The sequence below is a fragment of the Accipiter gentilis genome, chromosome 33, assembly GCF_929443795.1.
Source record: "Accipiter gentilis chromosome 33, bAccGen1.1, whole genome shotgun sequence".
NCBI lineage: Eukaryota > Metazoa > Chordata > Aves > Accipitriformes > Accipitridae > Astur > Astur gentilis.
The window spans coordinates 17633930-17648474 of NC_064912.1; the positions used below are offsets into that span (position 1 = coordinate 17633930).

The window sequence follows — 14545 nt, forward strand, 5'->3', positions numbered from 1 at the left end:
GCTGGCTGCAGAAGGGGTGCACTTGTGGGTAGACGGAGCCGGGGCTGAGGAGGTGTTTTGCGGAGCGATCAATGTCCAAATTAAACATGAAATGTATTTAAGGGGCCTGTGTCCGTGTGTGTTTGTCTACCAAAGCGCTTCTCGGTTCCAGGGGGGGAGCTGTGCTTCATCTCCTCCCTGGAGGGTTTCTCCGGCAATCGAATAAACTGCTGATTGCCTTAAATGCAGGATCCGGCCTTAATTAGGGGAGCAGTCAGGGGGCAAGCCTTGGTGGAGGGGGTCTCCCTGTGAAACCTGCCCGACTCCTTACCCCTTTCCCTACAAGCAGCTCCCCTTAGCCCCCCTTCTTAGCCTCATTTCCCGGGCACCTCTCACTGCCAGCCGCCTCCCCGGTCAGACCGTGTCGCCCACCCACCCGTGGGCGCCCACCCGTGTCCCAAAGAGCGACGGTGTGCGGAACCCTTGAACGCGGGGTACGGGAGGTGGCCGGAGCGGCTCGGCGGGTGCACAAGCACCTTAAGGCGCCGAACCTCGGCCCGGACGTTTGAGGGAGACGGACGGACGGACCGGCGGCGCTTCCGGCGTGAGGCGTGTGGGGCCTGGCGAGCGGGCCGGGCCGGGCCGGCCCCCGCCATGGGCATCCTGGAAAAGATCTCCGAGATCGAGAAGGAGATCGCCCGCACGCAGAAAAACAAAGGTTCGGGGTGGGGTGGTCGGGGGGGCTGAGGTACCTGGGGGAGACCGGGCGGGGCAGAGCCCTGGGTGGAGGGGGGAAGGTGGGTGACTGGGGGTGTGAGGGGCTGCTGGGTTATGCGGGGGGGCTGGGGAGGGGGTTTGGGGGAAGAGGGAACGGTCTGGGCCACGGGGGAGGCGGAGTGTGGGGTGTGGGGGGGTTGAAAGTCTTGGGGGACTGGGGGCTGGGGCAGGTGAGGGAGCAGGGTGAGCCCTGAGGCTGAGGTGGGGTGTATGGAGGGGGAAAGTACCCCGGGAGGCTGTGGAGGGCCGCAGCCCCCCCTTCTTTCCCCGCCGTTGCAGCCCTGGCCCGTGCGGGTGAGGAGCCTCTGGCCCTGCGGAGGGGCTGGGCCGAGGACCCCAAGTGCTGCTGGCGAAGGGGGAGCAGGGCTGTCAGCAGTGGGGTCCCCGAGCTGATGTTGAAATGCTTTGACTTAAAAGAGAGGGGACTGGGGAGCAGAGCTCCCCTCGGCTTCAGCTGGGGTGGGTGCCCAGCACCTTGCTGCTTCTGGAGACTTTAGGCTGTGGTAAATAATGGAAAGGAAAAATAGTAAAACGTGTAATCCCTTGGGTTTTGTGCCCTTCCCAGTTACAAAGAGAAACAACTGCCTTCTTTTTTTCTATATCGGGTGTAAATTCAAGTGTTTTGCTAAAAATAAGTCAATGAAGTACTTTCACGCACGTGAGCTCCAAGTTGAACATGTCTTTAAAACTTGTCAGGAGCAGGGGGGGAAAAATCCTGCGTTTTTGGAGCGTTGAATGTGACCGGGTGTAAGGAAGGGCCTTTGCCCAGGAGCGGCTGTTCCCCCTGTGATCTTTCTCTCCTTGACTGGCTCCCTTCACCTGTTTGTTCCCACACCTGCTCTCCCTCTGGCTTGCTCCTTTCACCCAGGAATTTTTTGGCTCCTTATTTCCCTCAAGTCTGACTTCCTGTGCAGGATACCAGAAGGTTTGCTCTCAATGGCTAGTATTTCAAAAGGTTACAGAATGCCTAGGGGTTAGCTTGTGTGTGTGGCGGTGGTTCAGATGTTGACAGAGACCCTTAGTGTTCCTTTTTAAGAAGGTTCCTATTTCTAGAAGTGAATTATCAGCAACTTTCTGTCAACCAGTTGTTGCATTTGTGTTATTCCAGCCACTGAGTACCATCTTGGCCTGCTGAAGGCAAAGCTTGCAAAATACAGAGCTCAGTTGCTAGAACCCTCCAAATCCTCAGCTGCTAAAGGAGAAGGCTTCGATGTGATGAAATCTGGAGATGCCCGGGTGGCACTGATCGGTTTTCCTTCTGTGGGTAAGGTCAGTGAGCGTTTACGTTAACCACGTGGCATGTGTGTTTCCAGTTCGTGGTTAGCAGCGGCTATAAAGCAGATATCCGTCTTCTCTTCATCTTTCACATTCTTGCCATGAGTTAACAGAAGGTTATTGTACGCCAAGAGCTGAAAGTTGGAGCTAGGGCAAACACTCCTTCATGTTGTGTGCCGTGCCCTGTGGTAACAGCCTGAACCTTGGGTTTTGCCCAGCCACAGCACTGTGGAGAAAATAGGTGAGAGTCCAGGATTTACCTTTGTTCAGTGAAAGCGCTGGCTGTCCCATCACCGCTTCAGTCTCTGTGCCTTGAACAGCCACAACACGACTTCCAAAAGCTGAGGAACACTTTGGTGTTGTTTCTATTGCTGAATGTTTACCGGTGCTTTGATTTGCGTATCTCTAGTGATGCTGATCTCTTGCATTTCAGTCCACGTTTTTGAGTTTGATGACCTCAACTGCCAGTGAAGCTGCGTCTTATGAGTTCACAACCTTGACGTGTATCCCAGGAGTTATAGAAGTAAGTAGGATTTTCCTCCCTTCAGCACAGTAGTGGCAGTAAGAAACCCAGACAAGTAAATGTGTTGGTTTACACCAGTTACACTTTTGCTACCACTAAGAAGTGGTGATATCCAAAGGTCTCTGCTGACTTCTGCTATAAACTTCAGGAGGTCTTGAGTGTTTGCGGTATCAGGTCTTCTGCAACCTGCAGTGCTGATTTAGCACTTCCCGAGGCTACATAACTCTTCAGGATTGACTGCCTGATCGGGGTTTCATCTGCTGCCATTCAACTGACCAGAGCAATACGACAATTCTCCACTGAATTTTTTATAACCGCTATTGGCGCCATTGACCAGATGGCTGGAAACCTTGACAGATTTGTTTTTAATGAAGCTTTAAAAGAGGCAATCTGTACTGTGATCAATTTGGAAAGAAAATACAACTAGTCCCATCCTTGAGGAGTTTTATTAGTGGTGGCCTAAGCACCCATCAGCAAAGCAAATGATAAAGGGCATCAAACTGAAAAGTGTCCAAGAGTAATGACAGGCTCTGGGTCAGAATTGAAAATGGAGTTAAATAATGAAAGTAACCATATTCGTGTTAAAAAGAACACAAATATTGTAACGCATCCAAATGCAGCCATTGCTAAAGCCATTACTGAGGACTTCATGGCAACAATAGCGTGAAAGCTAATGCCACCGCAGATCTGATGAATGAAAGTGTCCTGTTATTTCCTGGTGCTGTAAGACCTGCAACACATCTGAGTAGTTCTGATCTGTCTCAGTAAGAGATGGTGGCACTTGCTTGCTACTGTGCTTTCTCATTAGATCAAGAAAGTAAGGTGGGGTTTTTTTCATTCTATTTCACCAGCTCAGGATAATGTGACTGTTGTCCTGTTTTCCTGGTGCTTTGTCAAACTGCAATCATGTGATGCTTTAGGAGGTCAGGACCTAACGTACCACAGTATGTGGTGTTGAACGCAGCTTCATAGGAAACACTCTGGAGGTTACCTTGACAAAACAGAGCCATCAGCTTTGTGCAAAGCTGTCCTGCTCTGTCAGGTTCATTCAGTTCCACTCTCTGCAGGCTTTGGACCCCAGCACATGCTTGGGGCTTTCGAGGCAGCTCAGGTCCCTGCATAAGGCTTTCAACTTTGCATCCTTCTGTTTCCTTTTCAGTACAAAGGAGCCAATATTCAGCTGCTGGATCTGCCTGGAATCATCGAAGGAGCAGCACAAGGTTGGCTGATCTCTATGTTCATGTAAAGTAGGAATTTGCCCTCAATAGTGTATCCGGGTGTCTCAAATGTTAGCAGGTTTCCTGGGCCAATAGTTCCCACATTGGCTTTCCAAATTTTAGAGTCCTTGATCTTAAGTGAGGCACGATTCTTATCCCTGAGCCCACATAAGGTTCTATATGTAGCAGAAAGATGCTTTTCTGGAGGTGGGAGCCAAAGCAAGCCAGTCACTTCTCACCTTCTTGCGTGAGTGTTATCTTGCTCATCTGTTTTCTGGTACAGAGGAAATCTAAAGAAAGATGCTAGAGAGGCGGAGGGGGAAATTACAGCTAAACAGTAACCTCTTTTGACTAATTTCCTGAGTTCCTGCCAGTCCTCCCATGACTCCTGATTCGGGGAAGAGGTGTTGGCTTTGTTCCTCTGCTTCGTCATTGTCCTGATTGGCTGGTCATGTCAGAAGATGCCTTAGGAAACTTTGGAAAATCTCCTAATAGTCTCTTCTTGGAGGAGCATGGCCTGGTTTTGACCAGAAAGTATATGTAATCCCTCTGCACAGGGGCCCTAGGCCCACGTCACTGTTCTGGGTCAGCTGTCTCTGCTGCCTGGAGCTGCTACCTCTATACATGCCTGGAGATGTCTGTCCGGCTGGCAGAGATGTCGTTTCCACCCATGCAGCTGTACTCGGATAGCTTTACACACACCAGTTCATGTAACCAGTGGTGGAGGAGCAGCAGCAGAGTATTTGTTAGGGCTTGTGCTGGACATAAGACAGTGTGGATTGACCAGATACGCTTGCTCAGGGCCCCCCCAGCAGCTGACTACAGCCAGTACAGCGCTGCAGGATCTTTTTCCTTGCTTCCAAGCAGCTGTGCAGGGCAGGAGTCCCTGTCTGTTGCAGAACTCGTAGCTGGTTTCTCTTGCTGATGTATGGCCATCTCCTCTCTTCTCAGGGAAGGGCAGAGGTCGGCAGGTGATAGCTGTGGCGCGGACAGCAGACGTCGTTATTATGATGCTGGATGCCACAAAGGGTGAAGTACAGAGGTGAATGTGGGCTTCTGGGCACATGGAGCTGTGGGGTGGGGGGCCAGGTTCAGGGGTTCCCACACGACCAGAAAACATGGTAGCTTTCTGAAGTGTTGTGTCCCGTGCGTGTTGGGAAACCAATAGTTAAGCTATAGAGAATGAGATGGAGGTTGTACTCCATTAGAAGCGTGCTAGCTAACTGGCTTGGGTTTCTCAGCTGAAGGATCATTCCCACAGGATGGCTGTTCAGAGGCAGGGATGTCAGCCTAGATTTTCCACCAGACTCTGTCCTGCATTAGCTGTGTTTTTAGGCTGTAGTGAAAGCTTGTGGCAAGGCTGTGTCAACATGTTAGTCAAAAAGAAAGGTATGGGTGTCATCTGACTGCGCTCAGTCTCTCTTGTACTAATGTGCAGTGTCCCTGCAGGGCCTTGCTGGAGAAAGAACTGGAATCTGTAGGAATCCGGCTGAACAAAAGCAAACCAAATATCTACTTCAAGGTGAAGTTTCCTGGGCTGCTGCAAGCACAGCTGGTGTCTGGCTGCCTACTCAAAGCTGAGGTCACTCTGTGCTGCCCCTTGTGTTGGACAGACTGAAGGAGGGGGGTTGTAGGGGTCGTGTGGATTTTGCAGACTTTTTAAGATGCTTTATTGCCTCCCTGCAGCCGAAGAAGGGTGGAGGTATCTCCTTCAACTCAACTGTCACGTTGACTCAGTGCTCCGAGAAGTTGGTGCAGCTCATCCTTCATGAATATAGTATCCTTTCCTAAAATGGGAGACCCTTAAGCTGTCAACAGCTTATGAGTCAAGCGGTACCTGTTGTGGGACAGCCTTGCTGTGTCTTTGGTGCTTGCTGGGTTGACAACAGGCTTTCGCAAGCAAGCTCAGCCCATTAGCTCACTGCGGTGTGTAGATGTGTTGGGATTTGGGCCTTGACAATGTTCACCTCAGAAATCTTCAATGCTGAGGTCCTCTTCAGAGAGGATTGTTCCCCTGATGAGTTCATTGACGTGATTGTAGGCAACAGGGTCTACATGCCGTGCCTCTACGTGAGTATCTCGGAAACAGCCTGCCTTCTGCCGCACCGAGCAGCTCCATTCTTTTCTGAAGGAAACACTGGATCTTCCTGGTTCCTAAAGCGAGAACGATTTGGGGTTTAAGAGGTGGAAAGCGCAGCTCAACAGGGAGCTTTTTATAAGCTTTACATGTGCAGCTGTATTCTGTGTGTGTTCCCTGTGCCCTCTTGTGGCTGGCTGCCGTGGAGCAGCATGAGCTCCGTGTCCTGGTGGCATGGGCTTTGCTCCCATTGTGCAGAGCCTTCGATTCCTCTGCGCTTGGGTTTTCACTACTGGTCCCTTGTGCTAGAGGCCATTTAACGGCTCTGTTTGGTAGCGACTGGGTCTCTAGTGGAATCAAAAGATACTGGAGAACTTGAGGCAAGTCAGCCCAAAGGGAGAACTTCAAGAGGCCCAAACTTACATTTAGGCTTCTGAATTTTAACAGTTTGTTTTACTAAGAGCCTTGGCTTGTCCTCTGGCTGACAGGATCTGAGTTTCTGTTTCAGATGCTGGAACTACCTTGTTACACTGATGTGTACATGTCTTACTTCCTTGCAGTGTTGCTGAATTGACTTCCTAAAGGGTGTGTTGTTTTTCCTTTGACAGGTTTATAACAAGATTGACCAGATATCTATGGAGGAAGTGGATCGTCTTGCTCGGAGACCCCACAGTGTTGTAATCAGGTAGGAGCCTGTCACGCTGCCTGATGTGCTGGCCTGGATGGCGTGGTGGTTCATTTCATACCCCTTTCTCCAGCTTCTCCCAAGAAAGGGCTTCTGCCAGGGCTGTCTGCAGCTGCTGGGGGGAGAAGCAGAGCTGCTGTGCAGCTTTTTCCAGGCTTCCTTCACCTGGAGAGGCAGGCTGCTTGGCTTCTCCAAGCTGTCTGCAGGCCAGAGTAAGCCAGTCTAGCTTGTTTGCTTAGGAGTGCTGATATATCTGACTGGGGCTTTGCTGCTTCAAAGCTGCTTGCCCTTCTGAAAGCCCTATTTATTTCACCTTGTGTTTTTCATTTACTGGCCTCATTAAAGACTTTTCCCCTTGTTCCCTAGCACTTTAATAAGACGTTTCACCTTGTTCTTCTGGATGTCTAAATCACAACAGCAGTAAACACGGAGATGTTCCTGGTGTTTTGCAGCTGTGGCATGAAACTGAACCTGGACTACTTGCTGGAGAAGCTCTGGGAATACCTGGCACTTACCTGCATCTACACCAAGAAACGAGGACGTAAGTGGCCATTAGCCAAACAGAAGGTTTGAAAGGCGTAAGGACTGCTGCTCATCAAAGACAGACAGGCTGCCAGCAGGGCTTGGATGCCTGGCTGTCAGTGATCTCTTGTGTCTTGGAAATGCTGCAATTACACTCTCCCTAACCAGCTTTCGGCTCTTGGGAAATGCTTTCTGTTCCATCTGATCCAGCCATGTGTGTATTCCACCATGGCCCTCCTATTCTCTCTGCACTAGAAGAGCTGAATTTTCATAAGACTTTGCATGATGATATAAGGAAATAAAGTGTCCAAGTTTGCAGCTTTCTTCCTTATTATGCACACTGTGATGAACTGTTCAGCCCATCACTACCCAGAAGAGGTCTCCTTCTACTGTGAGAGGTTTGGTGATTCCCATGCCAGGCTCCTGAGGCTCAGGAATGCCTTTGATCCTCCTTTTGCTTTATAATTCACTTGCAGCTTCTCCCAGTGATGAAGGCACATCTATAACTTGTTCCTGTTTGGTTGTGAACAGCTGTGACTCTGAACTGGGGTGGATGTGAGGAGATGAAGGAACTTTCTATGAGCTTGTTAAGCTATGAGATCTTGGGGATTTTACAGGAAACTGCAGAGTGTTTTGGTTTTGCTTGAGCAGGTGTGTTTTGAATTGGGTGTGTTTGTCCTAAGTCAAGTGTTTGGAATGGAGTTGGAGGAGGTGGATTGTGAGGAAGCTGTTGACTGTGTGGCATGGGTAACTGTACTTGTGGGTACTGGAGTGTCTACAGAACTGATTTGATGCTTCCAAGTACCTGGATACCTGTTCTGCCTGGGATCTGGCAAGTGTAATGGGAGGAGGAATTTGGGAGTAGTAAGCACAAAGCAATGTGAGATGGTGTCAGCATATTAGAACACACTTGATGGAAATCCAATGCTTTCCCCCCCCACCCCCTTCTGCTTCTCCACAGAGAGACCAGACTTTACAGACGCTATTATTCTACGGAAAGGGGCCTCTGTGGAGCATGTGGTAATTTCTCTGCATCTTTTATGTTTCCTTGTCTGTAGAAGGCAGGTTCCTCTTGGAGCCTGCTATGATTTGTGCTTTGTAAAGCTTGGGACGTGTCAGTGTTTAGCTGGGCTTCTCCTTTTATTACCTTTACTGATTCTGTCTGCCTCAGGTTGCTTTCCTAGCTGCTATGAAAGGTTAAAAAAAATTTACTTAATGCAGTCCAGTGAAAAAGCACATGGAAGCAGTGGAATGGGGCTTTATGTGGACTGGTGATTCCTGTGTGTTTGTTCTGTATTCTTTCAAGTGCTGTTAACTGGCCTCAAAAGTCACTTGTAATTTCTGACATAGGCCTGAGTTGCTTCTAGTTCCTGGATATTGAGCTAGTTGGTTGCAAAGTAGTGTCATTGAACTGTCTCACATGCTGTCTGTCTGTCTTGCAGTGCCATCGAATTCACAGATCGTTAGCCAGCCAGTTCAAATATGCCTTGGTGTGGGTAAGTGTTTAACAGCAAATGAAATCCCTGTCCTCGGGTGTCTCTGACTGTTCTTCTAACTCTTCTCCCCCTCTTGCTTTAAAGGGGACAAGCACAAAATACAGCCCTCAAAGAGTGGGCTTAACCCATATGATGGAGCATGAAGATGTCATTCAGATCGTAAAGAAGTAACTCTCTTCGCTGGTGCCTGGCCTTGTCTTTAATCACTAGAATTGGAACTGACCACATAAAAGCAAAACAAAACAAAAAAAAAAGAAAAAAAAAAAGAAAAAGAAAAAGGGAGATGTGTTCCACAGCCAAGAAAGCTTCTGTGAAGCTCCTTCTCTTGGAGAAAGGCAGAAAATGAGGCTACTGTACTTGCAAGTGGGGATGGGGAAGATGGGTTTCCATCTTGCAGCATTTCAGGTGAAGTAATGTTTCTTAAAACAGGAGCCAGTTCTTCTAGGACACGGTTCCCACAGCCAGCATTGCCCTGCCCCTAGCAGGGTTTGCAGATGGGTCTGTGTGTTAACCTACCAGTGGCTTGCTTAACCAGTGGGAAGTTTATGGGTTTGTGTGAACAAATCTGGCCCTGTGCTTTGGGACAGGGAAGCCAGGGCTAAGAGACCATTGCTGATGCTTTGCTGCCTATCCATTCACTTAATTTAAGTATTGATCTGAAACGGAAACAAAGTTCTCCCTCCCCTGCTTATTGGATGCATTGTCTCTGCAGCTTTCACTGTTGGGAGACTTCAGTCTCTGCATCTGAGACAACCCCTGGTGAATTTGTAATGGTCCCACCTCAATTAACATTAAAATGTGGCACTCTGTGCCTCTCCTTAGCTCTGCAGTAGAGTTTGTAGGACATCCTGGTCCAACTGGTACTGAGAGAGATGAGAAATGAAACCTTGTTAATGAATGATTAACCTGGCCAAACTGCAGCAGGGTATGATCAAAGAGCCATAGGCTGCAGTGAGAATTCACTTCTGGCATATCACTCGTCAAGGAGCTGTCTTGGGAGTTTCCTCCTTTGTTCTTGTCCTGCCCATTAGTCCCCAGGAGTATTGCTGGGGATCTCATTCTTTCTCAGTCGTGCTCCTAAATTCCAGTCACGGCTCTTCAAGCTCAAGGTACCATCCCATGCCATGGGTTTTACCCTAGCCCTGTTAAACATCGTTGCTTTTCTGGATATTTTTCATCAGAAATCTGGGATTTTTCTAATCATGCTTTTTCATTGAATACTGATGCTAAACAATTCAGAGTGCCTGATAGAGAACAGCTCTTTCCTTCTGGGATCAAGAGTTGCCAATAGCTTTTATTTTCTTTCATTGAAAAAGGGTTCGGTCTGATGTGGATTCTTAACTGTGAGGACAGGTCTGATAGCAGATTTGTCTGAGCAGGGCTCCTTCCCTCTCCTTTGTGCTCCTCCCCACCCCTCACAAACTGATCGAGCAGAAATGGAAGGATTATTTTATTTGAGAAAATAAAAGTTGCTATTTCATGTGAACTGTAGGTGTCTGCCTGCACTGGGTGGACGGTTTGGTGTGTTTTCTAACTCTCTTTGTTACCTTCGGCCACCTGAGGAATCCTGGATGCTGTTGCAGGAGGTTATAGGGGGGAATAGATTGTGAAGCGGCTGCAAGAGGGCTCTGAGGCTGGAGGGGACTTGAGGTGTGATGGGAGATAAAGTGATATTATACGCAATACCCAAGCTAAGAAGGTGACTTTGAACTCTGTAAGTTTCCTTCCCCGTCCCTGGCTTTGTTCACAGCTGGAGTGCTGAGCAAATCCCGACCGTGGTGGCAGCTAGCAGAGAATGAGCTCCAAATTAGCCGCATTATGCCTGAGCTGGCTGGAGAAAGCAAGCACTTCTCTGTGTGAATTGGGTGGGATGCCGTTCCAGCACATTAACTTGCCCTTTAAATTTTCTGTGAAGGTTGCACAGGCAGAGCTGCCCGCACAAAGAATTCCTTTGGTTTCGTTTTTGTCCCTGAGTTTCTGACTTTTCACTCCAAACCCAGGAGCCTGCCAAGCCCTGGCACGTGAACGGGCAGCCAGAACTGCTGACTGGGCTTCGTCCTTAGGCCAGGTACAGTGTGGAGTTGGGGAAACGGTTGATGCTTGCGTGAGACTTAAATGCAGTGTTACCTGCTAAAACATGTCCTTGGTTAGTTAGTGCCCACCTCTCAGTGTGTTCGGGTTTCAAATTGACTAGTCTAGCGTGCCATCGTTAAAAACCCCTCTGTCTAATTAGCCTTACTTCTCATTTAGGAAATTGGGCATTTTATCCTGTTCAAAATGAACCAATACATGATTAAATTTGGAATGGGGATAAAGTAAAAATAGTAAAGCCAGAAGAAGCTAACTTTTTTTTTAGTGGGAGTAGCTTTTCTTGCAAGCAAGGTTATAGCTGCATTTGAAAACACATGCATTTAATTGCAGTGTTCATTCTTCCAGACGGCTTCCCTAATTGTTCTGCAATAATGTTAAAAGCTGCAAACACTGCAGTTCGGTGCAGGACCAGGTTTGCCTGAAGATCTCTCCAATTCCTGAGAAAGCAAGATCCTAAGGGCAGGGGGGAAATCTACTGCAGCTTTAGGATTGTACCGGAGCCTTCTGAGGTTTATGGAATTGGCCAGACCCCTCGTTAGCTCTGTGGGGGAGCTAGTGAAGGGAGATGTGCTCAGCGTGTTTGGAGACGCTCATCCTTGCTGAGCGTGTTTGGAGAAAGGCTTTCTTCTGTCCAGGAGGATGGGGAGCAGTTGCAAGCAGGAGCTGTGGGTTTGCCACCCTGAAGAGCAGCACGGTGCGTTTTCTCCACTGTACGAGGGAAGGCTTGGCTGGATGATGCTCGGAGAAAGCTGCCCTCAGCAGCTTGGCTGGCGGTCTGCTCTTCTGCGCTGCAGCCCCCCGCCATTCCTCTGCTCTTTCAGCCGACTCCGGTTTCATTAGTGCCGGACCCTGCTCCCAGAGGGCTGCACTGATCCTGCCCTGTCCCTGGGCCCGCTCTGCTCGCAAAGTGCAGCCGTGCATTGCTGCTGAGCAGCGCTCCAGGTGTGAAGCGGGGTGGATCAGCTTCGATACAGTCCATCAGCCACCCTCCATCTAGTCCTGGAAACAGCGACGGCCCGAGGCGTGCTCTGTTTAAAATGCCTGTTCCAGGCAATCAAGCAGGTTTGATTGGCTGAACACTCCTTTTATAATTTAATTTAGTCAGGAACCGTTTGCAAGGTAATAAAAAGAGACTCTGACTCCAAATACATTCATTTAATTCAATGAGAGACAGTTACTGTGGCGGGCTCGCCTCAGCCAGCTTCCCTCACCCCATCACGCTGACATCTTAAAGTGCTGCTCAGGGCTGTATATAAGAGTCACGATCCGCAGTGACAGCTTAATTGTTTCAAATGCTGACAAGGGTCACCCCAACCAGCCATCGTGCATTGTGCGGGGCTGGCTCGGGAGGCTGCGGCGGGGAGGATTTATGGCTGGCAAATAGTTTTGAATTCCTCTGGTTGCGCCTGCTAAATGATGAACCTGCCCCTTGGGTGTTGGGGCTATTGATTGTAATTTGCAGTTAAGCCCTCGCTTTCTGAGGAATCAGCATAATAAATACCCACCGCATTACAGCAGGGACGTGTCTGCGTGGAGGAGAAGGCAGCGGAGGTTTTCCCGACTCGGGCGGTGCAGTGCCTGCAGCAGGATGCTCTTGTTGCTCCTGGGTTTGGGCGAGCCGCAGGCTCCGTCGCTGCTGGAAAACGGTCCCCGGTTTGGTGGGATGCAGGAACCCAGGGCTGGAGGAGGGGAGGATGAAGCTTTGAGGCTCTCGGATGCTTTGTGAAGGCAGGCGGAGATGTCCTGCTCGTCCCAAGGAGGAGAGGGCTGTCTGGTATTTTCGGGATGATGGGTGTCTAGATCCCTTCCCTGTGCCCGGCCTCGGGAGCCGGTTGGTCCCAGCCCAGCTTTGGAGAGGGGTGTGAGTGTGTCCACCCCCATGTCCCTGTGATTTCTCCTAAACTTGCATTGGTTTGGGGGCAGGAATGGGTCAGGGCCATTCACCAGCTGTTCACATCTGGGATTGGTGACACAGAGGTGGCGCAGATCTACGTCCCGGGAGGGAAGGGGCTGTGGGGACTGTCCAGCTGTGTCACCAGGGGAGGAAGGGATGGGGACCAGAGGTGGCAGCTCCCTCCCTGACGGTCCCCAGCTCTGCAGAGGGAAGATTAGCTCTTGTCCCTCCGCTCGTGAGTGGAGATGAGAATAATAGCAGTCATCAAATATGCATTGGAAAGCAGCAGCCTGCAGCTGCTGTGCAGCAAATATGGTCCTGCCACTGCCGGGGGAGTGACGGTCCCCGGCGGAGACCGAGGCCAAGAGCACGACGCCAGCAGAGCCGGGGACTTTGGGCAGCACCGAGCTGGCCCGGTGCCATGCGGGCAAGCTAGGCTACCCCAGGTGAGTGGCTGTGAGTCCCCCAGCTGGGTGGCACGTCCCTTGGGCACGGGGAGGACCAGGGAGGGAATTTTGTGTGCGATGTTGGTCCTTATGCAAACGCTGTGGCGTGGGGCTCAGCTCCTCTGGGTCAGGGCGTTCGGTGTCCTCTTGTCTCTGGTTGTCCCTGCCTGTCTGCTCGCTGCCTTTAGACCCCTTATCTCACCTACCGACTCGCACCTTTGCTACAGTCCCAGCATGCCTGCTGCTCTCCAGAGCAGAGCTTTCTCCCCTGAACTCTTCCTCCTTCGCCAGGAGCATCTGCCCCATGTCTCCTACCACCCCTTCCCCAAATTCCTTTTACCTTCCCCGAATTCCTTTTACTTCGGGGCTGTTTTACCCCAGGAAAGCTGCCTGGCCCCACAGCCAAGCTCTGCGGGGCCCCTGGGCTCGGCTCTGGGGCCGAGGCGATGGCACGGGGCTGTGACCTGGCCCTGAGGCCACCAGCCAGCGTTCCTGGGTGCCCACCAGGGCTCAGCCCAGGACACATCATGCCCAGCTGGTCTCTGCTTCCAGTGTCTGCTCTGGCCTGTCTCCTCCCCATAATGCCTCCTTCGCAGGCAGCTTTCGGTGTCAGGCAGCAGCCGGCAGGCAGGGACGTGGTGCGCGTCGCTCACGAGATGCTGGGTCCCTGTCCTCAGTTTGGAGGGAGGAACTGGAGAGGGTTGAAATTAGCCAGTTCAGGGGTGTGATGGGTGCTCAGGGTGGGTGGGCAAGGAGACACCCCTCGGGGGCTTGGAGGGCTGTGCTGCTGTCAGATTGCCTGTTGCTGGAAGGGTCCAGCCTGTCCCCATGCTCCCGGCATCCCTGTGGCTCACGGCTGGAGCTGCGAGAGCTGTGGGAAGGCTGCCCCACCTGCACACGGGCGTTTGAAGGTGGATGTCCAATGATACAGAACTGATGACGGGGAAGGGGATGCGATGAGAGATGCCGCAGCCAGGAGGTGCCCAGCCAGCTGGACTGGCTCCATGGGGCTGAGCCGCGGTTCTCCCGCAAGGCACGGTGGCAGTGGGGCCGGCATGGCACGGTCCGGTGGCGTGGAGCCCTGTTTGTTCCAGCTGTAACTGGAAACAGGCTGTAAGCGGACCCGGGGTCGGCTGGTGACCGCAGACCTGCCTGAGGACGGCGGAGCTGCCGACCCGGGAGCTCTGCCCTACTGATGCCGGTGTTCCAAAGGTACAGTCCCGGGCAGCCATGCATCGTGCCGGGCTAGGGCGGGCAAAGCGGAATCCCGGTAGCCAAAATCTCCCTCCCCTTTCTGCACCCAGCTGTGGCACAGCCCCAGGCTGCGGTGGTGGGACAGGGGCTGCCCTGAGCCGTGTCCCTGGAATGAGGTGGCTTTCCCTGGCCATGGGGTGCCAGCCTTGGGGCTCTCCTGGTCCTGGAGGAGGCTAATGGGTTCGGTCCAGAAAGTGCTGCTGGTTCTTGGGTTCCCCCAGCTGCTGCACAGCTGGATGCTGCTGCTGCTCCTCCCTTGGGTCTCCCCAAATACCCACTGTGAGGGGGTGGAGCGGGTGCTGCCCCTGC

The 14545-nt window shown here is 51.4% G+C and overlaps 1 protein-coding gene across 1 annotated transcript; it reads left to right on the forward strand.

The window, feature by feature from the left end:
* The first annotated feature begins 411 nt into the window (after window positions 1-411).
* On the forward strand, window positions 412-10037 carry DRG2 (developmentally regulated GTP binding protein 2). The gene is made up of 13 exons (XM_049791170.1): window positions 412-697; window positions 1865-2025; window positions 2465-2554; window positions 3714-3774; window positions 4723-4813; window positions 5221-5293; window positions 5458-5548; window positions 5744-5841; window positions 6457-6533; window positions 6986-7074; window positions 8017-8075; window positions 8498-8551; window positions 8636-10037. Exons 1-13 carry the CDS (start codon window positions 634-636, stop codon window positions 8720-8722), a joined length of 1095 nt encoding a protein of 364 aa, XP_049647127.1. The 5' UTR covers window positions 412-633; the 3' UTR covers window positions 8723-10037.
* The last annotated feature ends 4508 nt before the right edge of the window (window positions 10038-14545 follow it).

What these genes read in the sequence shown, in the direction of transcription:
- DRG2 (XM_049791170.1), top strand. Translation starts at nt 634, where the DNA reads ATGGGCATCCTGGAAAAGATCTCCGAGATCGAGAAGGAGATCGCCCGC. An exon ending in CCCCACAGTGTTGTAATCAG is followed by an intron (nt 6,534 to 6,985) that starts GTAGGAGCCTGT and finishes GGTGTTTTGCAG; the next exon opens with CTGTGGCATGAAACTGAACC. An exon ending in TCAAATATGCCTTGGTGTGG is followed by an intron (nt 8,552 to 8,635) that starts GTAAGTGTTTAA and finishes CTTGCTTTAAAG; the next exon opens with GGGACAAGCACAAAATACAG.